Source organism: Barbatula barbatula (assembly GCF_947034865.1).
Source record: "Barbatula barbatula genome assembly, chromosome: 17".
Taxonomy (NCBI): domain Eukaryota; kingdom Metazoa; phylum Chordata; class Actinopteri; order Cypriniformes; family Nemacheilidae; genus Barbatula; species Barbatula barbatula.
This window is the reverse complement of record NC_136780.1, coordinates 905,493-928,992: the sequence shown is the minus strand read 5'-3', so window position 1 is coordinate 928,992 and position 23,500 is coordinate 905,493. Positions and strand designations below refer to the sequence as shown.

The 23,500-nt window shown below is 41.7% G+C and overlaps 2 protein-coding genes across 8 annotated transcripts in view; one reads left to right on the top strand and one right to left on the bottom strand.

Moving 5' to 3' along the window:
- LOC306906318 (cyclin-dependent kinase-like 5) overlaps positions 1-19,474 on the top strand; it is a 28,433-nt gene extending 8,959 nt beyond the window's left edge. The window contains exons 3-18 of one of the 7 annotated variants that reach the window (XM_079477614.1): positions 5,291-5,336; positions 5,674-5,810; positions 5,883-6,003; positions 6,860-6,919; positions 7,144-7,234; positions 7,334-7,523; positions 7,811-7,891; positions 11,475-11,638; positions 11,723-12,779; positions 13,114-13,215; positions 14,123-14,228; positions 14,304-14,397; positions 14,481-14,586; positions 14,738-14,860; positions 15,463-15,639; positions 17,326-19,474. In XM_079477614.1, the coding sequence (XP_079333740.1) occupies positions 5,291-5,336; positions 5,674-5,810; positions 5,883-6,003; positions 6,860-6,919; positions 7,144-7,234; positions 7,334-7,523; positions 7,811-7,891; positions 11,475-11,638; positions 11,723-12,779; positions 13,114-13,215; positions 14,123-14,228; positions 14,304-14,397; positions 14,481-14,586; positions 14,738-14,860; positions 15,463-15,639; positions 17,326-17,667 (2,997 nt within the window). In that variant the 3' untranslated portion in view covers positions 17,668-19,474. Of the gene's footprint in view, positions 1-5,290; positions 5,337-5,673; positions 5,811-5,882; positions 6,004-6,859; positions 6,920-7,143; positions 7,235-7,333; positions 7,524-7,810; positions 7,892-11,474; positions 11,639-11,722; positions 12,780-13,113; positions 13,216-14,122; positions 14,229-14,303; positions 14,398-14,480; positions 14,587-14,737; positions 14,861-15,462; positions 15,640-17,325 lie in introns of those variants that run through there. The other 6 variants (XM_079477618.1, XM_079477616.1, XM_079477617.1 and 3 more) reach the window with 6 other exon arrangements.
- rs1b (retinoschisin 1b) lies at positions 19,389-23,115 on the bottom strand. The gene is made up of 6 exons (XM_079477621.1): positions 22,988-23,115; positions 22,661-22,686; positions 22,388-22,562; positions 21,917-22,058; positions 21,478-21,673; positions 19,389-20,229 (listed from the first exon to the last, which is right to left on the bottom strand). Exons 1-6 carry the CDS (start codon positions 23,031-23,033, stop codon positions 20,077-20,079), a joined length of 738 nt encoding a protein of 245 aa, XP_079333747.1. The 5' UTR covers positions 23,034-23,115; the 3' UTR covers positions 19,389-20,076.
- Positions 23,116-23,500: the final 385 nt, after the last annotated feature.

Below are 23,500 nucleotides of genomic sequence, written 5' to 3'. Positions count from 1 at the left end.
TGAGTGCATTTCTGTGAGTGCGTGTGTGTGTGTGCACGTGTGCATTTCTGTGTGTGTGCACGTGTGCATTTCTGTGTGTGTGCACGTGTGTTTGTGTGTGTGCATTTCTCTGTGTGTGTGTGTGCATGTGTATTTGTGTGTGTGCATTTCTCTGTGTGTGTGTGTGTGTGTGTGTGTGTGTTTGCATTTCTGTGTGTGTGTGTGTGTGTGCATGTGTATTTGTGTGTGTGCATTTCTCTCTGTGTGTGTGTGTGTGTGTGTGTTTGCATTTCTCTGTGTGTGTGTGTTTGCATTTCTGTGTGTGTGTGTGTGCATGTGTATTTGTGTGTGTGCATTTCTCTCTGTGTGTGTATGTGTGTGTGTTTGCATTTCTCTGTGTGTGTATGTGTTTGCATTTCTGTGTGTGTTTGCATTTCTGTGTGTGTGTGTGTGTGTTTGCATTTCTCTGTGTGTGTGTGTGTGTTTGCATTTCTCTGTGTGTGTGTGTTTGCATTTCTCTGTGTGTGTGTGTGTGTGTGTGCATTTCTCTGTGTGTGTGTGTGTTTGCATTTCTCTGTGTGTGTGTGTGTCTGCATGTGTATTTGTGTGTGTGCATTTCTCTCTGTGTGTGCGTGTGTGTGCATTTCTCTGTGTGTGTGTGTGTGTGTGTGTTTGTGTTTTTGTGTGTGTGTGTGTGTGTGTGTTTGCATTTCTGTGTGTGTGTGTTTGCATTTCTGTGTGGGTGTGTGTATTTTTGTGTGTGTGCATTTCTGCGTGGATGTGTCTTTTTGCGTGTGTGTGCATTTTTGTGTGTGTGTGTGAATGTGTCTTTTTGCGTGTGTGTGTATTTCTGTGTGTGCATTTTTGTGTGTGTGTGTGAATGTGTCTTTTTGCGTGTGTGTGTATTTCTGTGTGTGCATTTTTGTGTGTGTGTGTGAATGTGTCTTTTTGCGTGTGTGTGTATTTCTGTGTGTGCATTTTTGTGTGTGCGTGTGCATGTGTCTTTTTGCGTGTGTGTGTATTTCTGTGTGGGTGTGTGTGCGTTTGAAAATTTATGTGAGTGCGTGCGTATGTGCGTTTGTGTGTGTATGCATTTGTGTGTACATGTCTTTTTGTGTGTTTGCGTTTCTGTGAGTGCATGTGTGTGTTTCTGTGAGTGTGTGTCTGTTTGCGTTTCTGTGAGTGAGCGTGTGTGTGTGTTTTTGTGAGTGTGTGCGTGTGTATGTAGGGTATGTGTGTGCGTGTGAAAGAGTGTAATTCATGTGACGTTGTTAACACACATCACATCTCTCTGGTCCTGGTGTTTTTTTATTTGTTTTTAGATCAAATATAAGATTTAACAGCCACACTGATCTCAGATCACAGGTGAAGGGCACATCACACAGGTCGAGTTTGCCCCCTTCTGGTAGATGTCATAACTACATCATTCTGATGTCAAAGAGGATTTTAGACAGACGGAGGCTGTGATTGTCTGTGTGTTTGAGAATATAGATTAAGATAATGTGCAAAAGCTTCTTGATTATTTTTTACGAAAAGAAGAGACAAAATGATCCTAAAGGTGATACTTGAAAATCCACATACAGTTTGTACTGTAGCCGTGCTGGTCAACCAGTCTATAACCACATGCCACGATCCAAAATACTGTTGTCATTGATGGATTTATTCTTGATGTAAATCACACAATCAAAAAGTAAGTGTCTTTAGTGCTGGTACACTTGTTTGGGAATAGATGAGAGAGACGGACGGTTTGGTTTGGTTTTGATGTTGTGAATCTGACCTGTGGTTTGTTTCAACATTAATAACACACACTGATATATTTCTCTCTCTGCAGAAGCAAACAGAGGAATGAAACTCATTGACAAACCTGTAAACCACTGTAAGTTCATTAAACACACGGGCCGGCCTAGTCATATCAGACAGTGAACATGTGCGCGTTCAAACACGTCACTTCATTTGTAATGGATTGTTCAGTGATGTGTGATGGTTTTAAAACCCCTGTGAGCTCTTTACACAACATTTTAATGCGACGATTCACCCAAATCTAGATTCTGTCATCATTTATTCTCTCTCATGTGTTTGTAAACCTGTATGTGACTCTTTTCGGTGGAACACAAGAGAAGATATTTGGGGTATAAGTGGGGTTTTGTGGTTATGTAATGGAAGTCAGTGGGGTTCAGTGTTGTTTGATACTTTTGCTTTGTGCGGAGGAAAGACAGTCAGAAAAAAAAGATAGATTCTACCCAAAATAAAAATGATTGTGTCATTTTTAGTCAGTGCATGGACAGAGGCAAATTATTTTCTAAATTATATTCGAGACAAAATTCTCTGCTATCATCTTGTCCTTTTATGTGCAATAGAGTGTAAAATAGGTCATCTGAGTAGGACATAAAAGAAGTGTTTGCATGCGTGTGTGTGCATTTGTGTGCTTGTGAATAAGTGTGTTCACCCCGTTCTACCACACTGTCCAGAGAGAGAGAGAGATTATTTCAGGGATGTTTTTGGACCTTCATACAGCCTGAACATCGACAAAAATCATAATTCTACTTCCTGTTTATCAAATAATCTGCGTGTGGTGCATTTTCATCTCTGCGAGGTTCGGTTGGGCCTGACCAATCAGGAAACGGTGTGCGCTGTGAATATGCATGACATGCTAATTCCTGTTATCTTCTAAGATGTGTGTTTATAACAGGGATACAGTCTCTTCCCAGCGTGCATCATTTAATATTGGCCCGCGGCGGGTTTGTTTAAGGACGAGCGTGGACCCTCAGGGTGATCTGAGATCTATCCGTTCTGGATTAAACCGCTTTAGCTGTTATGACCCAGTTCACCATCTTATCATCCACAAACAGAAGAAAGATAGATTCACAGCCAATGATCGAAGAAACAGATTGCAACGGATAGTGTGCTCCCTGAACTCTCTGTTAGTCCCTTTGGATGAAAGCGTCTGATAAATGACTAAATGTACTCAAAGCATTAAAGATGGGGTAACACACGCAGTTTCTGCCAATCTCATCTTCATCTTCAGTACCTATAGAGTAGTGTTGCACACTTCGTAAGTATTTAGTATTTTGATCAAATTTATAAAAGAAAGATACAGCTGTATGATTATTTCTGGAAAAGATGAGCTGCTGGAGGCGGGCAGTGGGACGGAACTACAGCACGAGCGCACAACACATCCTCGCATTGATTCACTATAAGTCTGTGTTTTTACATTATGCACGTACACGCGCCGATTGTCAGCAAAACACAGACATATGACTTAGTTTGACTTACCCGGCATATTTTAGCGCTGAGACTGCGTCATCTATCACCATCTCCAAACCCAGGGTTATATCCACCGTTTATATAACATCCATCACTGAAATGCAGTGAACAAACAAACACAGCTGAACTTCCATCAGCCGAGTGATGGGATTGCTCTTTCTCACGCTGGATGGTTGGGCACGATCTATCTTTTCAGGGAGAATTGTCCAATAAGCGACTAAGAACCCTTACGAAAGGGGAATCCATGTTTGACAAAAAAATGGCCGAACTCTGGCGGAGTGAACCGAGCACAGAAACGTTCTACGTCATACGATCAAATCGTTTTTAAATAAGTTGACCATGTTAAGTTTGAGAAGCAGCACGTTTAACAGTGTAAAGAAGTCAGAATGCATGAAAAAATATATTTGTCTAATGATATTTGTTATGCTGTGTTATTACATCACACCGTCATGTGCTGTGTTTTGTATTTCCAGTGTACATCTCATTTCAGCCTCAGGCGTCTGTACAGTCACCTCACGTTGAGAGCGGGATGAGAATCCTCTTCCATTAGTCATTATGAATCTGCTTGGTTTGTTCTTTATAAAACCGTCTCTGGGGACGCTGGCTCTTTTATTTTTATTAACATATTCTGTACTTTGGCAAGACTGTGAGATATTTTCAGATTAATAACTGAATGCAGAATAATGCTCATACTGTATCTGACTGACGTATTTTGAGGTCATTACAGGATTTTCACAGCCATGCCATTAAAGAATAAACTTTTTCAGTGAATGAATCATGTCAGTGCATCATCTCAGTTGTCATGTTTATTTTTACACTCGGTTTTATTCACACAGGATCTGTAAAGAGAAAAGACTTGATGCTCTAAACACAGAAGCATCAGGCTGCCGGACACCTTATACAGCAGCTCGTTTCAAGCTTTTCATGTCTTTTATTAAATAGTTTTACAAGTCTCTCTCTCTCATCTGTCTGGGTCAGAGGTCATCAGTGAACCATCACTCACAGTGTAGGGCAGGTGTATACATCTATGACCTCTGACCTTTTGCGGTTTCAGTTTTAATGAAGGACAGAATGTGGTGAATCTGCAGTTCTGCGTCTCTTAACACGCCCATGAAACACGATCACAATAAAAACACAATATAAAGGGGCTGTGATGTATATATGTGTGTGGAATAACACATGACATGGATTTCTAAGTAATTAAATCAGACAGTTGTTGACCTACAGGACAAACAATAAGGGGTTAAACATATTTGTACCTTCATGAGCACACTTTCACACTCTTTTCTTTTCCTGGTTTATTTTGTGTGTTTATCAGTAAACTTTAGTGTCATGAGCTGTGTGCAACTGTGAACTGTGTCTCTCACTGTTTGATTCCTCTAAAGGATGAAAGTAGAGCAGAGGAGGATGCTGGGAGTTTATACTGAAAGTCTTAAATAGGACAGAGAGAGAGACGGTGAGGTTTAGAGTACAGCAGAATACAACATTTACTTTTACAGCTTATTCAGCGACGTCTTTGTAAATATGAATACATTTCTAATCTTGTAAATGTGTTTGTTTTAAAAAATACAAAATCTTTCCTGTGTATTGTTAGTTTTAGACAAACCATAAGCTCTGAATATCTGAAATGGATAAAAACTTCAAAAAGTTTAGTATAGTAAAAGATTTATTAGTCCTGTGATTAATAGACGGTTTCATCTTAACAACATAAATAAACGTTACTGCGCACCCCAACTGAACTACACATTCACAAACAATAAAGCGCCTGTAGATTATATTGATAACAATCAAAAGAACCCAGAAGAAGCGTTACTTGGCTAAACTTGTCTCTCTGATATTTTGAATTTATACTGCGATACCAAGCTCAACCGCTAGATGTCAGTGTACCATACGCTTTCTTTTAACCAATTAAACAAATGGTTTATTTAATACAAGTATAATACAGTAAAATATAAATAGTAATATTACTAGACACTAGCCAAACCCAAACTGGAAGTTAATGTGTGTGTGTGTGTGTTCTCATCCTAGTCTCTCTTCTCTATTTCAGGAGACAAATGAAATTGTGGCCATTAAGAAGTTCAAGGACAGTGAAGGTACGACCTCTTCTCCTCTGCAGATGTTTCTAATCGCCGTTATTATGCGGAATAACTGCATTGAGAACGCATGAAGAAGAAACAAGAGCTTGTTCATGTGACCTGCTTTATACACTATAATAAGATAAATAACCATCCAAATAATCTTTCATTTGACGTCTCTATCATTGGGCTACATTACTTTCAAAGGATCTTCCATTTAAATGTCTGTTGATGTTAACTTAAGACTGACAAAGTAATTCAAGACAATGTAAAAGAGAAGGTTACCCAGATTTAGCACGTCATATTAAAACATGATTAGTGAAGACAGGAAGCTCTGATCTCTCTGATACGGCAGAAAATGAGGAGGTGAAGGAGACGACCATGAGGGAGCTGAAGATGCTCCGCACGCTCAAGCAGGAGAACATCGTAGAGCTGAAGGAGGCGTTCCGCCGGCGGGGGAAACTCTATCTGGTGTTTGAGTACGTGGAGAAGGTGAGGGACACCTGGAGACCTTCAGCTGAACGCTGTTTGATGAGATGAGGATCTGATGTGTGTGTGTTATAGAACATGCTGGAGCTGTTAGAGGACATGCCGAACGGAGCTCAACCGGAGAAGGTGCGAAACTACATCTACCAGCTGATCAAAGCCATTCACTGGTGCCACAAGAACAACATCGTACACAGAGGTGAGAGACCACCTACACACACACACACACACACACACTACCACACATGATGTACACACGCATACAACTACACACTTGTACACTGCAACACTCGTACACAGTACTACACTCGTACACAGTACTACACTTTCCGTACACACACATGAATAAACACACACACATACACATGTGTACTACTACACACTCACACATACACTACTACATGCATACACTACTACACATCCTGTACACACACATGAATAAACACACACACATACACATATGTACTACTACACACACGAACACGTACACTTCCAAACATGCTGTACACACGCATACAGACGTATACTATTACATACACACACACGTACACTACCACACATGCTCTACACACACATTCACACGTAAACTACTACACGCACGCACACACACACACACACACACACACATACAATACTACACACAAGTGCATTACCACACATACAATACTACACACACGTACACTATTACACATGCTGTACACACACACATACAATACTACACCCTCGTACACTACTACATATACTGTACACACACACACACACACACACACAAACATCCATATACTGTACACACACACATCCACTCGTACACTACTACATATACTGTACACACACACATCCACTCGTACACTACTACATATACTGTACACACACACACACACATCCACTCGTACACTACTACATATACTATACACACACACACACATCCACTCGTACACTACTACATATACTGTACACACACACATCCACTCGTACACTACTACACACTCTGTTCACACAAACACACACGGTTCACAGACACTCTCCCATCGTTCTCTCTCTCTCTCTGTGTCTAGATATCAAGCCAGAGAATCTCCTCATCAGTGCTGAAGATGTTCTCAAACTCTGTGACTTTGGTGAGTTTCTTCAGTCATGTGATCAGAACTGTGTGTGTGTGTGTGTGTGTGTGTGAGAGACTGCTGTGGAACACACAAAACATCTGCTCCACACACATACGTCTCACTACAGGTTTATCTGTCTGTACTCAAGCACACAGTGTTGTGAAATATAGTTGCTTCTGTAGTAAAGCGTTCCCTCAGATCAGGTCTTTGTTTCTGATGTGTGTTGTTATTTCTGTCAGGTTTCGCTCGGGATCTCTCTGAAGCCACCGATGCAAACTACACTGAATATGTGGCCACCAGATGGTACCGTTCACCAGAACTGCTGCTCGGGTCAGTTCTGTGTGTGTGTGCGTTTGAGAAATATCAGATTCATGTCGTGTTAAATACATTAGCTTTATCTCACACCAAAGCTCTATCTGTGTGTCTCAGGGCTCCGTATGGGAAGGCAGTGGACATGTGGTCAGTGGGGTGTATTCTGGGCGAGTTGAGTGACGGTCAGCCTTTATTTCCGGGTGAGAGTGAGATCGACCAGCTCTTCACCATCCAGAAGGTTTTGGGTCCTCTGCCTCCAGAACAGATGAAGCTCTTCTATAATAATCCACGCTTTCACGGCCTACGGGTCAGTCTGTCTGTCTCTATCAAAACCTCACAACATGACATCAGATTTGAGCACATGAACATCTGATGGGTCTTCATGTCAGTTCATGTTGACATCCTGTAAATGTCTTTAAGTATTTCAGTCTTTTATTTCATATGAGCTGCATGTGTAATGAAGAAGGAATCAAGATGGATGTCAGGAGTCTGAACTGAATATACTTCAGATGATGTGAAGAGTGTTTTGGGTTATGATGAGTGTAGCTGTTGATCATACAGTGTGTGTGTGTGTGTGTGTGTGTGTGTGTGTAGTTCCCATCAGTGAGTCATCCACAAACCCTGGAGAGAAGATATCTTGGGATCATCAGTCCAGTCGTGCTTGACCTAATGAAGGTAAGAGAAATGTGTGTTTTTAAGAGTGTGCGAATTCGTGTGTAATTGAAAGTGTGTGTGTGGTAATTTGTGTGTGTGCGCATGTGTGTGTAATTGTGTATGCTTGTGTGATATTGAAAGTGTGTGTGAGTCTGTGTGCAATTGAAAGTGTGTGTGCATGTGTGTAATTGAATGTGTTTGTGTGTGTGTTTGCATGTGTGAGTCTGTGTGTAATTGAATGTGTGTGTGTGTGTGTGTGTGTATGTGTGTGTGTGTAATTGAATGTGTGTGTGTGCATGCATGTGTGTGTGTGTGAGTGTGTGTGTAATTGAATGTGTGTGTGTGTGTGTTTCCATGTGTGAGTCTGTGTGTAATTGAATGTGTGTGTGTGTGTGTGTGTGTGTGTAATTGAATGTTTGTGTGTGCATGCATGTGTGTGTGAGTGTGTGTGTAATTGAATGTGTGTGTGTGTGCATGCATGTGTGAGTGAGTGTGTGTGTAATTGAATGTGTGTGTGTGTGCATGTGTGAGTGAGTGTGTGTGTAATTGAATGTGTGTGTGTGTGCATGTGTGAGTGAGTGTGTGTGTAATTTAATGTGTGTGTGTGTGCATGTGTGTGTGTAATTGAATGTGTGTGTTGTGTGCATGTGTGTGTAATTGAATGTGTGCATGTGTGAGTGAGTGTGTGTGTGTGTGTGTGTGTGTGTGTGCATGTGTGTGTGTAATTGAATGTGTGTGTTGTGTGCATGTGTGTGTAATTGAATGTGTGTGTGTGCATGTGTCAGTCTGTGTGTAATTGAATGTGTGTGTGTGTGTGTGCATGCATGTGTGAGTGAGTGTGTGTGTAATTGAATGTGTGTGTGTGTGCATGTGTGAGTGAGTGTGTGTGTAATTTAATGTGTGTGTGTGTGTGTGTGTGTGTGTGTGTGTGTGTGTGTGTGTGCATGTGTGTGTGTAATTGAATGTGTGTGTTGTGTGCATGTGTGTGTAATTGAATGTGTGTGTGTGTGCATGTGTGAGTGAGTGAGTGAGTGAGTGTGTGTGTGTGTGTGTGTGTGTGTGTGTGTGTGTGTGCGTGCATGTGTGTGTGTAATTGAATGTGTGTGTTATGTGCATGTGTGTGTAACTGAATGTGTGTGTGTGCATGTGTCAGTCTGTGTGTAATTGAATGTGGGGGTTTTAAATTTGAGTGTGTCCATGTGTGAATTTGTGTGTGTGTGTGCAATTGAGTTTGTGTGCTTATGTAAATTTGTGTGTACATGAGTCCATTTGTGAATTTGTGTGTACATGAGTGTGTGTGTGTTTGAGTGTGCTTGTGTAAATCTGTGGGTAATTGTGTGTGTGTGTGTGTGTGTGTGTGTGTGCTTGTGTGAAACCTTGACCGATGTTGTTTGCTGATGGATGATGTTTTTTTTGCAGTGAAGTCCTCCGCAGTCAAAGATGAAGCGGGTGGAGGTGGAGGGGGACAGTAAATGTCTTGAGAAGTGTTCGGTGCATTGCTCACATCGGTGGTGTAGAAAGATGCTTAAGCTGTGATGACACTAGCAGAAAAAGAGGAGAGCAGTGACTAGTAGTCCCTTAGGTCACGGAGGATGTCAGACATCAAAGGGCAGGAGGGGGAGGACCGAGGTTATCTAGACAGGATGTAAGTGTTGGAAAACAAGGTGTCGGTGGAAGTTTCAACATCAAGAGATGCAAAGTTGGAGTGAAGAGATGATGTCACTTTAGCAGAGAGGGTGCTTAAGGGAGAGAGAGCGAAGGTTCCGTCTGAAATGAACTGGTGGTGGTGTAGGTGTAGTGCATGTAGGAGTATGAAGAAGTGGTCAGAAATGTGAAGAGGTGTGACTTTAATGCTATCTGTGGTGAAGTTACGGGTGTAGACGAGATCAAGCTGAGTACCGGCTGTGGCGAGGCGCGTCAGGTTGAACGAGGCGGTGAGGGTGTGGATGTCAGAATGTGCACGTGTGTGTGTGTGTGTGTATATTGTAAGTATGTATGAGATTGTGTGTGTATGTTGTAAGTTTCTGTGAATGTTGAAGGTTCTTTACAGAACCACACAGCTCAAGAAACATTTGAGCAATGGGCAGGGATTATCTTAAAACAAGACTAGCTTTAGTTAAATTAGGATATTTAAGTCACTTTTACAAAAAACATCGCTGGGCACATTTTGAGACAAAACAATCATAATGAAATATTTGAAGATATGTCAGCGCGTGTTGTTTTTGAACTTTAAAGTGAGGTGTGTTGGACTTAAGCCCTGTCCGGGAAACCCCCTCTTTACTGTATGTTTACGTTTCTTTAAACTAAATGCAAAGATTTCAATGTGAGAATTGAGATCTGAACATTTTAGGTGGATCATAAATCAGCCAAATCGTGTTTGACTTTATATCTGACAACAAGGATTGGAAATGGTTGTCAGGGTGTTGCTATGTGGGGGTTAATGTAATGATTTTATATTGCATAAAACAATGTTTTTCTTTCATTTGGTGCCTATTGTGAATTATTGGACAGAGATGGAAATCGGTCACAGTTGTTCTCCCGTTAACCTCCTCACAATGAACTTGTATGAAATGATCAAATCAATCAGTGTTTGTTTGTTTGTTTGTTTACACACATTAATGACGTTTCTCTTTTGTGATGGTTGTTTGTCATTATAACAGCTTTCTGAGTAATGTTGTGGAACAGATGTAAGGTCATTCGGTTCTTTCTTCACCGGTGGACCGGTCACTGTTAAAATGACGACTGTGACAACACCTGTACAGTACAGTTGACTGACTTTAGTCACATGTCTGATGGTGTGAGAGCGATAGGTTATAAAACTCATTTAATCCGTGAGATAAATCTGCAAGTATCAGGAGAGTTTAAAACACTATTAATAGTGTGTTACTTTTGTTAGTGGTTAACAGTGACTCTGATGTTTCATTCGATTATAATTCATTTATTCAGTCATTTTCAAAAGAGAAACTTCAGAAAACTTAAACATGAGCTGATGTTCTTCCAGGACAGTTTTTCAAGAATGTGTCGAGACAAAAATACATCTTTTGATCAAGTAATAAAATCTGGATGATTTTTATTTTGACAGATGATGCTTGTACTGTTTGTGTTTCGTCTGTTTGTGTCATTGACTGCGTCATTTTGTTTTCTGGATGATAATAAATGTGCGTGGGGTGAATATCAAAAACCTGTCTGCTCTTGTATTAGCTACTCGAGCTACTAAAGATAAATGAGCAAAATATGTTTTCAAAGTCAAAGAAGTCTGTTTCCCCCACCATGAAGCAAAAATCTTATATTTTATGATAATTATATAATAATGTTTGTTATTGTGACAATAAAATATAATATTATTTCAAATAGAAAATGTTTATGCATCATATTGGTATTCGTTGTTTTGAGTTGCTGATGTAGATTCAATAATACTGTACTTACAGTAAATCAGATTCCAGTTAAATTCACCGTTGAGAATATTTATGATAATGAGAATTTGTGGGAATGTTACAAAGTCAAAAGTCCTAATAGCCATTTTTTACTCAAAATCTGTGAACTAAACACATTGACGGTTTTCACTTGTGTTTGTGTTATTCTGACCGTGTTTTTGCATTTTCAGAACCTGTTGCTGTTGAATCCGAACGAACGCTTTCTGACCGAGCAGAGCCTGAACCATCACGCCTTTCAGACCCAGCGGCTGACGGAGCGACCCGGCCCGCTGACACCCACACCCATCCGCTCGTCTAAGAGGAAACCTCTTCTGGACAACAGCGCCCCCAGCAGGTCTGGAGGGTGACACAGTTCTGCTTTAAAGATTCACAGCATCTCACTTAAAAAATTCACGATAAACTCTCTGTGTGTTTTCAGGGGTCATGGGGTCAAGGGTTCAGGTCACCATCGCTCCAACAGTAGAGACTGCTCCAGTCTGCCGCGTCACGGCCACGAAGACCTCCACCCGTCCAGCACTGAGGCTTTCCTCAACGGCTCTGCGCCGTCCCCCAACAGCTTGAGTCCGGTTATGCATCCCAAATCCTTTCAACCGCTCAACCGCTCAGCGTCCTGCGGTAAAGACCTGGCCAGCCTGCAGCACGCTAAAGATGCCAAATCCAAACTCTGTGACTTTGATTTTGGCAAACCTAGTGACGGACCCGGAGCGAAATACCTGAAATCCAACACGCCTCGTTCTCAAAACCGTCACTCCTTCGTGGAGGGCAAGAACAACACAATGACAGGAGACAGGGAGAAACTCAGTCGCCACGGCTATGGTGAATCAACGGCACCACCTGTGTCGTCGGGCGGGAAGGCGTCATCCTCATACCTGAGTCTGTCAAAGAGTCACGGAGCACTCGCCGACTCCAAGTCTGTCAACAACCTCAGCGACATGCGCCTTCACCCGGACGACCCCTCCGGGTCTCCACGGTACTTCCCCGGCAGCTGCCTGGACCTAAACATGAACCTGCCGCCTCCAGGCAGCCCATCCCTGCAGCACGGGGACCGATCTGGACACAGTCCCGCTGTGGGCCGGCGCAGCAAAATGGAGCGAGAGGGAAGCGCGGTGGAGACGTCCGGTCGGCGCTCCTCGTCGCGGCAAAAGAGCCAACAGCAGAACGATGGCAACTCCGGCGACTCGCTCGACCCTGGAGGCGGAGGAGGACTCAACATCCCCTCCCCTCGGGATTTCCCGTATGGTGTGGGCTATACCAGCCCTTTCTCCTCCCAACAGCGCCCCCACAGGCATTCCATGTACGTAAGAAGAGAACGAGGGCGACCCCACGGGGGTGAGACGGGCGGGTTAGTGGTGGGACAGGGAATGCCCACCAGAACAAGCAGTCTACAGCTCCTCACCCCTCAGCTCCAGCATCGAACCCTGCCGAGACAAATTGGCAGCTCAGTCTCACGGGACGCGGGGTTAGATGACATCAGGGTGGGTTGAAGCTCATTTTTGGATCTTTGTTGTTTGTCTCGTTGAGTTTGCTGCTTCAGAGCACTGCGGTGTGCTTTCTAATGCTTGTGAGATGTGTGGAGAGACGTGTAGCTGTCTTCCAAACCCTAGTGCACTCCTGTCTGCCGTCTACAACTCTCGTGACTGATCTGAAACGTTCTTTTTGCTAATTGTTGTTGGTGCTCACTACTCCATCCATTTTAGGGCCTATAATAGATGTAATGGGTTTGGAACCGATTCTGCATCTATGTGAGTGTGTGATTGAATGTGTGCCGGCTGCTTTTTGCTTTACCTGCTGTCATCTTTCCATAAACAGAACGACACGGCGGCCGCAGAGGTCAGTCACACGCGACCCTCAATCCGGGAGTCCACACGGGACAGCACTTCCGCCTTTCACACGGCCCGACAAAAGAGCGAGGTCCGCATCATCCAGCTGTCTCTCTCTGTTTCTGCTGCACATTTCTCTGTTTGCTTTGCTCTTTTTGCTTTTTTATTCTGATTTACAAGCTGTGATTTTAGTTTTGTACGTGTATAAATCATGGAAACACAATGGTTAACTTTTTTGGTGATGAGTCAGTGAGAAACAGTGAGTTCTGCACCATTCAGTATTTAACGGAGGATTCTAGGGCGGTCAAATGATTCATGGGCGATTGATCGTGTCCAGAATAAAAGTTTGTGTTTACATAATTAATGTCTGCGTACTGTGCATATTAATTTAGTATTTATGAAAACATACACATCCATGCCTATATTTTAAGAAAAATATAAAAATTGTAATATAATTTATTGGTAAAAATAAATAAATACATGTAAATATTTCTAAATTTGTATATGTATGTGTTTATCAGTGTTGAATTACTAGTTACTAGTTACATATGCAACAGTGTAATTAGATTACTGTACTAATGACTCTCTCCAAAAAGTATTGAATTACTAATGACTTTCTACTGATTACTGGCACACTTTGCATTTAAAAAAGTTCAATTCAACTGCTATACGTGTTAAATAAAAGCTTCTGAAGAAACATATAAGAATAAACATAATCAATGCTTGAAATGGCACCAAAAAATGTGCATTTAAGTTTTCAAGTTCAATGTTTTATTAGTATTTGTGAAATAAAATAGATTATGATGGAAGGACACTTCATTTTCCGCACGAATATTTATCTGAGAGACATTCAGTAGTTCAATGTCTGCTCGTGTTGTTTTTCGTTGGATTCAAAGAATTCCTCCATTAAGTTTCGTTGGGTTTCTTCTGTCACTTCAGCTCATTTCAGTTCAAAGTTTCAGATTTTTATTTCACCAACTCGCATGTGTGTGTTGTAGGGAGGCGTTTATCAAGAGCAGATCGCGGATGACAGCGGTTCAGCCAAAGAGAACCGAATGATCTACAATGACTCTGTCCCACGCCGGGTCGGGAGCTTCTACAGAGGTACGTACCATCTCACACACTCACGTTTCCAGTCTCTGATCATGAGAAGTGTTTCATTGTGTTTATATTTATCAGTGCCGTCCCCCAGACCTGATAACTCCTTCCACGAGAGTTCAGGGGTCACGATGGACGGCAGCCACAACATCCACCAACAACCCTATGACCCCTGGTGAGGTCACAGCTCTTCACACCCGCGTGTTTAAAGGCTTTATCATGTGTGTAACCGGTCACCTGTGTGTCTTGCTTTATGAGGGCGGAGTCTGAGGGTCTGGACAGGAGCCCACCTGAACCAACCAAAGAGAAAGAGAAACAGGGTTTCTTCAGATCCATGAAGAAGAAGAAAAAGAAGTCACAGACCGTGAGTCCGTATGCAGTGTGTGTGTTTATGTACTTTACTGTAATGTGTGTGTGTGTGTGTGTGTAAAGGTCCAAACCCGCCACGTATTGAGACCCTGTGAACTTCTCGGCTCATTTAGTCTCTGTGTGAGTTTTGTCCTCTTGTATTGCAGACAGACGCTGGTGAAGACGGAGGTCCAGTCATGAGAAAACCTCTGTTTCCTCTTTTCTCCTCTCAGAGGAGCTTCACGCGGAGCTCTTCTGAGAGGTTTCGCCCCCTAGTGGCCACACAAATGGTACACGCGCGTCTTCATACTGTACATATACTGTACCCCGTCATATCCCTAACACGACTAAACCTCTCTCGCTGCATGACTTAACACGACTAAACGCTTCTTCCTCATTGGCTGCTAGGTCTGTGATGTCATCATTTGTCTTGTTCAGGAATGATTCGTGTGTTTGCACGTCTGTACAGATTCAGAATCAGATTTATTGAGCAGATTTAAGAGAATTCTCACCCTGACGGTGGTATTATTCTGCTTTTCTTCACTTTTCTCTTAATAAACACTCTTTTTAAAGACATTAATCGCACGTTGTTTTGAAGGGGAACTGTGCGTATCTAACATTACATTAACATTACACAAGAAGCAGAGTCATCTTTACATAATCTATTGAATTAATATTACATTCATCTTGATAAAGCAATGAAGTGACTTTTAATTCTTCCAACTCCACGATGGATAACTTCAATTCAATATTACACACATTAGTGTGGATCGTATTCATGCAATTTTGACCATTTGTTTTTTGTGGGGAAGAGATTAAATATTTAGCTCAGTTCTTATGTTAAGTTAATGAATGATTTGAGTGTGATTGACAGCACTGTATCACGTGTCAGGTGGCGAGCGAGGGGCCGGATCAGGTGCTGATGCAAAAATCTGTGCGGCCGTACGGACATCAGGGCAGCAGACATCGCACCCGCAGCAGAGACAGAGAGCGAAGCCGTGACAGAGAGACAGACCGAGAGAGAGACAGCGACTGGCCCACAGAGAGAATACCTGACACGCACTCTCAGGTACCACAACTTATTGACCATACTCTACTTATAATGTAACATACTTTACCAGCCTCACACCTGCTTTAACATACTATACCATACTTTACCATTTTGTACCTCCCCGACACCTACTGTACCATACTTTACCACACTCACACCTGCTTTACTATTCTTTACCTTCCTCACATCTGCTTGACCACCCTTACCTGTTTTACCATGCTTTACCATTCTTTGCCATCCTCACACTTGTTATACCACACTGTACCATACCTTACCATACTGTACCATACTTTACCATAGTGCACCATACTTTACCATAGTGTACACAACTTTAGCATGCTGCACCGTACTTGAGCACCATCACACCTACTTTACCATACTGTACCATATTTTACCATAGTGTACACAACTTTAGCATGCTGCACCGTACTTGAGCGCCATCACACCTGCTTTAGCATACTGTACCATACCTTACCATAGTGTACCATACTTTACCATAGTGTACACAACTTTAGCATGCTGCACCGTACTTGAGCGCCATCACACCTGCTTTAGCATACTGTACCATACCTTACCATAGTGTACCATACTTTACCATAGTGTACACAACTTTAGCATGCTGCACCGTACTTGAGGGCCATCACACCTGCTTTAGCATACTGTACCATACCTTACCATAGTGTACCATACTTTACCATAGTGTACACAACTTTAGCATGCTGCACCGTACTTGAGCGCCATCACACCTGCTTTAGCATACTGTACCATACTTTACCATAGTGTACCATATTTTACCATAGTGTACACAACTTTAGCATGCTGCACCGTACTTGAGCGCCATCACACCTGCTTTAGCATACTGTACCATACCTTACCATAGTGTACCATACTTTACCATAGTGTACACAACTTTAGCATGCTGCACCGTACTTGAGCGCCATCACACCTGCTTTAGCATACTGTACCATACCTTACCATAGTGTACCATACTTTACCATAGTGTACACAACTTTAGCATGCTGCACCGTACTTGAGCGCCATCACACCTGCTTTAGCATACTGTACCATACCTTACCATAGTGTACCATACTTTACCATAGTGTACACAACTTTAGCATGCTGCACCGTACTTGAGGGCCATCACACCTACTTTAGCATACTGTACCATACCTTACCATAGTGTACCATACTTTACCATAGTGTACACAACTTTAGCATGCTGCACCGTACTTGAGGGCCATCACACCTGCTTTAGCATACTGTACCATACCTTACCATAGTGTACCATACTTTACCATAGTGTACACAACTTTAGCATGCTGCACCGTACTTGAGCGCCATCACACCTGCTTTAGCATACTGTACCATACTTTACCATAGTGTACCATATTTTACCATAGTGTACACAACTTTAGCATGCTGCACCGTACTTGAGCGCCATCACACCTGCTTTAGCATACTGTACCATACCTTACCATAGTGTACCATACTTTACCATAGTGTACACAACTTTAGCATGCTGCACCGTACTTGAGGGCCATCACACCTACTTTACCATACTGTACCATACTTTACCATAGTGTACCATACTTTACCATAGTGTACACAACTTTAGCATGCTGCACCGTACTTGAGGGCCATCACACCTGCTTTTATCATGCTGTACCAATATGCTGTCAACTGTTTTGATAATCTCTCTCTCAGCCTTTGAAGTCCTTGCGGAAGCTTCTTCATCTCACCTCCTCGTCATCCTCTAACCAGACCGCCTCAGACCTGCACTATCCTCTACCGGCTCAGTCCTCCTCCAAAGGCGGGAGTTTCTCAGAGCCCCGCGGCCTCGCTGGCTCCGTGCAGGTCAAAGGTCGTCAGGCCGGTTATCCGGCTCCGGGCTCTCTGGAATCCACCTGGCACTCCACCGCTCTGGGTCGAGCCGAGGGAAACCCGTATCCCGACCAGCTGACCTCCAAACCGGGCCCGAACGGCTTCAGTCGCCATTTCCGTTCACGACTGCCAAACCTGAATGACCTTAAAGAGACGGCGCTGTAATTCTCACGCAGCGCCCCCTTGTGGACCATTTCCTCTCGTATATTAAGGGTAGGCCTTTGTGTCTGGATCTTTATTTTTCATGGTTTTTATTTGATAGCACTCCTTATATTAATTATGTAAGTATTGTATTTTTTTGTCATCGGATAACTACGGTCTAAAATAAGATGATATTTCTGGATGTAAATGGAAATATTTAAATGTATAGCACTGTATGTGCAGGCTTTAGTTTCTACTCTGGTCATAGTATATATTATCTGCATAGGTACTCTATAGGTATATTTGCATAAACAGTTCGAGCGATCGATGCATAGACGAAAGTATTGACATTTATTTTCTAGTCATAGAATAAGACTACAGTATAGAATTATCACTTTGTCTTTGAGTAATTTCTGTTTACAGTTCTGTAAAATATATGGATATTAAGACTAACACGAGCTAACGGTAAGATTGTGTGCCTGTGTGTGTGTGTGTGCTGCCCAGATAGCACACGTGTTGTCTAGATGTTTGTGTTTTAACATCGTAAGAGGGCGAATTTAACATCCAATCGATCAAAATAAGACGAGGAGCTCTAAAACCTCAAACACGCGTGCGCTCTCTGGGTTTGCGTGAGTCTTTTGTAAGCCTTTAAAAAACCACAGCCAGTGAAATTTCTCAAGCCTTTTGAATGAAAACTAAAGCAAAAACGTCCACTCATACAGTACCAAATCTGACCAATCGTATGAAATGGTTGCGCCTCCACGTGCTGGCCGTCCATATCCACTGCGAAAGAAAACATTTGAAGAGAAGATATAATAAGAAAATGCCTTTTTTATTTTTGGAACCAGATTACTTTCTATGATATTTACTGTATGAGCGTCTCTCCCTCAGGTCATGAGTTCTTTGAACACTGCAAATACAATTTTACATGCAATATCAGATGCAGAGGTTATTTAGATTGTTTAACGTTTCTGCTTAGGGAAATAGAGCCAGTGTGTGTACGTAAGGAAAATAAAAATTTCAAGAAATGTATGCAATATGTCATTTAACCAGATAATCCTTCTAAATAAAGAACGGGTTTCTCTAGAGAGGAGGCGTGTATGTGCTCAATGATTCACACATCAGTCGGGTACCAGAGATGTCAAAGACCAGGAGCTCCTGGAAAGCTGCAGGGCATCGGCGATATGCATCTCATTATTCTCCGATATAATTCATTCCTCCATCATATTCAGAATAGTGTCAAACGTCTGACAAATAATGATGAATTATCCGATATGTCATTCCAGCGTCTCTGTGCTCCACGTGTCTGTGATGTAAAGGCTGCACAATTGTTTTAATATTTGTTGATTTTTTTCCAGTGTCATAACAGAACATTGTGATGGATGGTGTACAGTCTTCAGACTCGAGAGGGAAGATCATTCAAATAAGCATAGGTTATCTGTTGATTTCAATAAAAACACTGTATTTTAATTTGTGGTCACTGATGTAATTCACTCCTGCGCTATTAAAGTTTGAATGAAAATCTTTCAGTTCATTAACATTTGGAAATGATTCATATTAATAATCACAGAACAGATTTCGACATGACATACCAATTGTTTACAAACCTGCAAGACTTACGTTAACATCATTTTGATTCGGTTCTCTGTACGTTATTACAAACAACAGGAACGTTTATGGTCATGTGTCCGAGGAATCGAGGAACATCTCGCGTCTTAACTTGATGAAAAACAGCATTGATGTGTTTTTTGTCCCATACCTTCTCTAATGTGCTTGTCGGCGAGTATGAAAGAGTTTCACTTGTGTATTAAACTGAAGTCCACATGAAATCAAATCTGACTCGATTTACTTTATTCATACACATTTCTGTGTGGTTGAATATTCACATTTCTGTTTTTAATACAGTTTTGATCAACGTTCACGTGTTGTGACAATCAGAGGAAATTACAGATTGTTAACACTAGAATACTTGAGCTTTGTGAGGTCTTTCAGCACGTTCAGGTTCTTGATGTCTGAGTACTCAGCCATTCAAAAAGGGATTTATTAGATAATATTACAGTCAATATTTCTCTGGTTAATACAGATTTGCCAACATCACAGTTTTACAGGATCTTCTCATAATCCTGGCTCACATTCTTTAAACACAGTGCATTTACAGAGACCATTAGTTGTCTAAATGTTTGACGTTTACATCTGTGATACGCAGTCATGTTAAATACAACACATTCAATTAATTCAGTTTTATTTAAGAAAAAATATTTTGTTCTTGATTCAGTGACATCTTTAAAGTAACCAGTAACATTACATCTAATAAACGCAGCATTTTGTCTCTTCTATACAGACTCAAAAACTGGTTACTAACACAAGCTATGGGTATATGTTTTTCACTGATCAGAGATCAGTTGTTTCATGTAGTAGAGATGCATGATTCAGTCAGATGCATTTGTTCATGCACAAGAGCAGTTCCAGGCGTATGGCGATGCGTGTGTGCCAGCCCAGAGGCAGAATCCGGAGGTACCGCGCCATGATGGGCGGCCGCAGGAGATTCTGCACCGTGGAGGAGCGATCCGTGTTTCCATAAAACACCTGACAGATAAACACAAACTACGGTCAAGAAGGTCATACAGTATATACGCATTGCTGGGGCTCATGTGGCCGTAATATTTCATCCGTCTAAAACCTGTGAGCATCCAGCGGAGACACAATTCTACAAACTAATATTGATTTCATTTGTTGGTGGAATTCTGTTGTTTGAAAGTATGGGACCTAGCAACGGTAACTAAGAGTGGGACGGTCAAATGTGGACACAAGGGAAATAGTTTAAGTTTAGTTTATAGTATTGTTATTATGTTTGGTTTTCATGTTCATTTTATTTACTTTTTAGTTTCCGCTTACTTTCACATTATTTTATTTCCGTTTTTCGCTTGGGGAGCATTTCTAATTTAGTTTTTTCTTATCCAATGTTTTTTATTTGACTTCAGACGTGTTTTAAAGTCCCAGTGAAATAAAAAAGGACCTATTTTTTCATGAAATATTGCAATTGTTTCTCAATGTGGGTCATTCTCTTTTTAAAAATGGTGTGCCCTCATAATCTTCAGTTAATATCTGAAAATGCACTTCTGTCCTGAAATGAATATCCATCTTAGATGACGTATGTTAGACGGCTTGGGCGGAGCATCTGTTAACTCCTCCCCTTCAACTGTCAGTCTTCTCCCAGTTCCATTTCCAAATGCAACGGCTGTTCTATACATCCTATCAAATCGCAGAGAAAGACAGAGAAAGCCACGCCCACTTTTTTCTTATTCAAAATCCATTTCACTCTGAAATGTGTCAAAACATAGAAGCAAAAACGATCGCAACTTCTGGTTCGCGGGGACTATAAAATAGGCATTGTCATTTTTTATCTCACTGGGACTTTAACTCCTTCCCCACCAGCGGCAGTATTTTTTAAGATTTTCACTAAAATTTGATGGCCCACAGTACATTTTCTGTAATGAATATATGGACAAGCAATATATCAAATGAAAGAACAGAGTCCCTCCTTTAAAAACAGAAACCGTATTCTTCTATCTTCATTTGTTCTTTTTTATGACCTCTTAAATGTGGGTGAGTTTCTTCAAAATCCTTGTCAAAGACAAGATTAGACTGAGAACGGTGATTAAAACCAGATCAAATATTTACCCAAAAAACATAAATGTTCTAGATTCAGAGATTCTCTTTCCAAAGATGTGTAACACACAAAAGTGTGAGACGTCATTCCTTTCTGAACTCTCTCATTCTGTCTGAGTTTAGGTTTTAATTGTGAATCTGATGTGTGTGAATGTCATGCGTCACCCTGTTATTTCCGTTCTGGTCTTTGTAATAGATCCAGTTGAGGCTGTCGTTGGTTCTGTACTGCACACTGTATTTGGTGGTCCATTCGTCAGCATCACAGCGTCCCTGAGTGAGGATCCCCGACACCACGCGTGCCTCCTGAAGATCCACCTGAAGCCACTGACTCGTGTCCTGAAATTTGGACAGCCATGCACACCTGACAGACGCATGAGAGACACATCATCTCAGTGTCCTCTGATGTGTTAAATGATGATGTGACAAAACAGGGACCGTTCACCAAAACAAAAGCTTCCATCAAAACATCTCTCTGTGGTTTATAAACACTGGATTTGAGTCTTTCAGGTGATGATCATTGATCAATTTTCTCATGTTGGTTATGAAGGTTAAGACTGGTAGAATCTACTCTTGTTGATTGATCAGATTGTCCCGGGACACTTACCCAAATCCCTGGCCGTTCAGTCTGGCCTTATTCGGAGTCCAGGAGGAGAACCAGCCCACATATTGATCCAGATTGGAGCATGTCATCTGTTCCGCACGCACAGATCCCGACTCGAAACCCAGCGGTTTGTGATAAGGACACTCTGATGAGAAAAGAGGAACATGTGTGGTCATGTTTGGCAGGAGAGAGGAGCACTATTTCAGGATCTTTAATCTGAGCATCACATTCCTGCTTTAGTCATGAGATTATCTGCAGGTGTCCACACACACACACTGACCTCTCTCTGGTTTCTCTCTCTCTCATGTTAACACATAGCTTTTCTATTCCCGGCTGAAGTCTGATCAAATTCATGTGTCAGTTTTTAAGTTGACGCATCATGAATGATCAGGAATTGCGTAATTAAGCCAATTGTATAGATGCCCTGAATCATCCCTCTCTCTCTCTCTCTCTCTCTCTCTCTCACTCACTGACCCGGCATGCAGTCCAGATAAGGGCTGAGTGTTGGTGGGGTGGTGCTGATGGAGGTGGTGGGTGGAGTGCCGGTGGGTCGAGATTGCTGACAGTCACAGCTGCAGCCGGTCTGTGATTGGTTGTCCTTTAGATTCATGTCTGCTTCATCATCATATGGCCACGGCATCTCTAACTCCTGACACACACACACACACATATTATGACACTCAAATAATCACACAAGGACACACACACACACACACACACACACACACACACGTATACTATACTCACCCCCTGAGTGTTGACCCTAATGAAAACTATTCCACAAATCAAAGAAAATGGAAACAAATATGATACCGTATCAAAAACTAGATCTATCGATCTATCTAAAGTCTCTATCTGCAACTAAATAAAATCAGTTAACAATTTATAAAAAATATTATATTTCATTTTCAGAAAAGCACAAGAATGAAGGCAGCTAGACTAAAAGCACATGATTACTCAGAACAGGTGATGACAAGCACTTAAAGAAAGCTTGTCTTTAAATAACCACAGACTGACTGCGTGTCCAGATGATGTAAGAACACACACACACACAATATCACACACATTCTGTACCTTGAGCTAGAAGCAGCAGTAACACGTTCACAATCTTACGGTCCATCGTGTTGAGCGGATCTGAAGTGACAGAGAGCAGCAGTATTCAGTGTGTTCTGGATTACTGTAATCCACTGTACTATACATCCAATAATAATCCTGATCTCTCCCGTCCATCAGCCTTTGTTTCTCTCTACCAGAGGAAAATGGCATTTTACATTTATTCATTTAGCAGACGCTTTTATCCAATGTGCCCCTCATTATTGACGTGGATAAATGTTTATGAATGGAATAAAATTAAGAAAATGATTAGAAATGTTGAGTTTCTGCATTCAGGAGCATGAACCATAAATTCTGTAAAGATAATTAATTCATAGCTGATGCGTTAACACTAACACTCTCTCTCTCTCTCTCTCTCTCTCTCTCAACAGATATTGTTCTTTCTTTTGTTGAAGCTAGTATCTTTGTATTAGCACCTATTGTATTATTGCTGTTTTATGACATATGGCTTATTGCTCCCTGAACTCTTTGTAC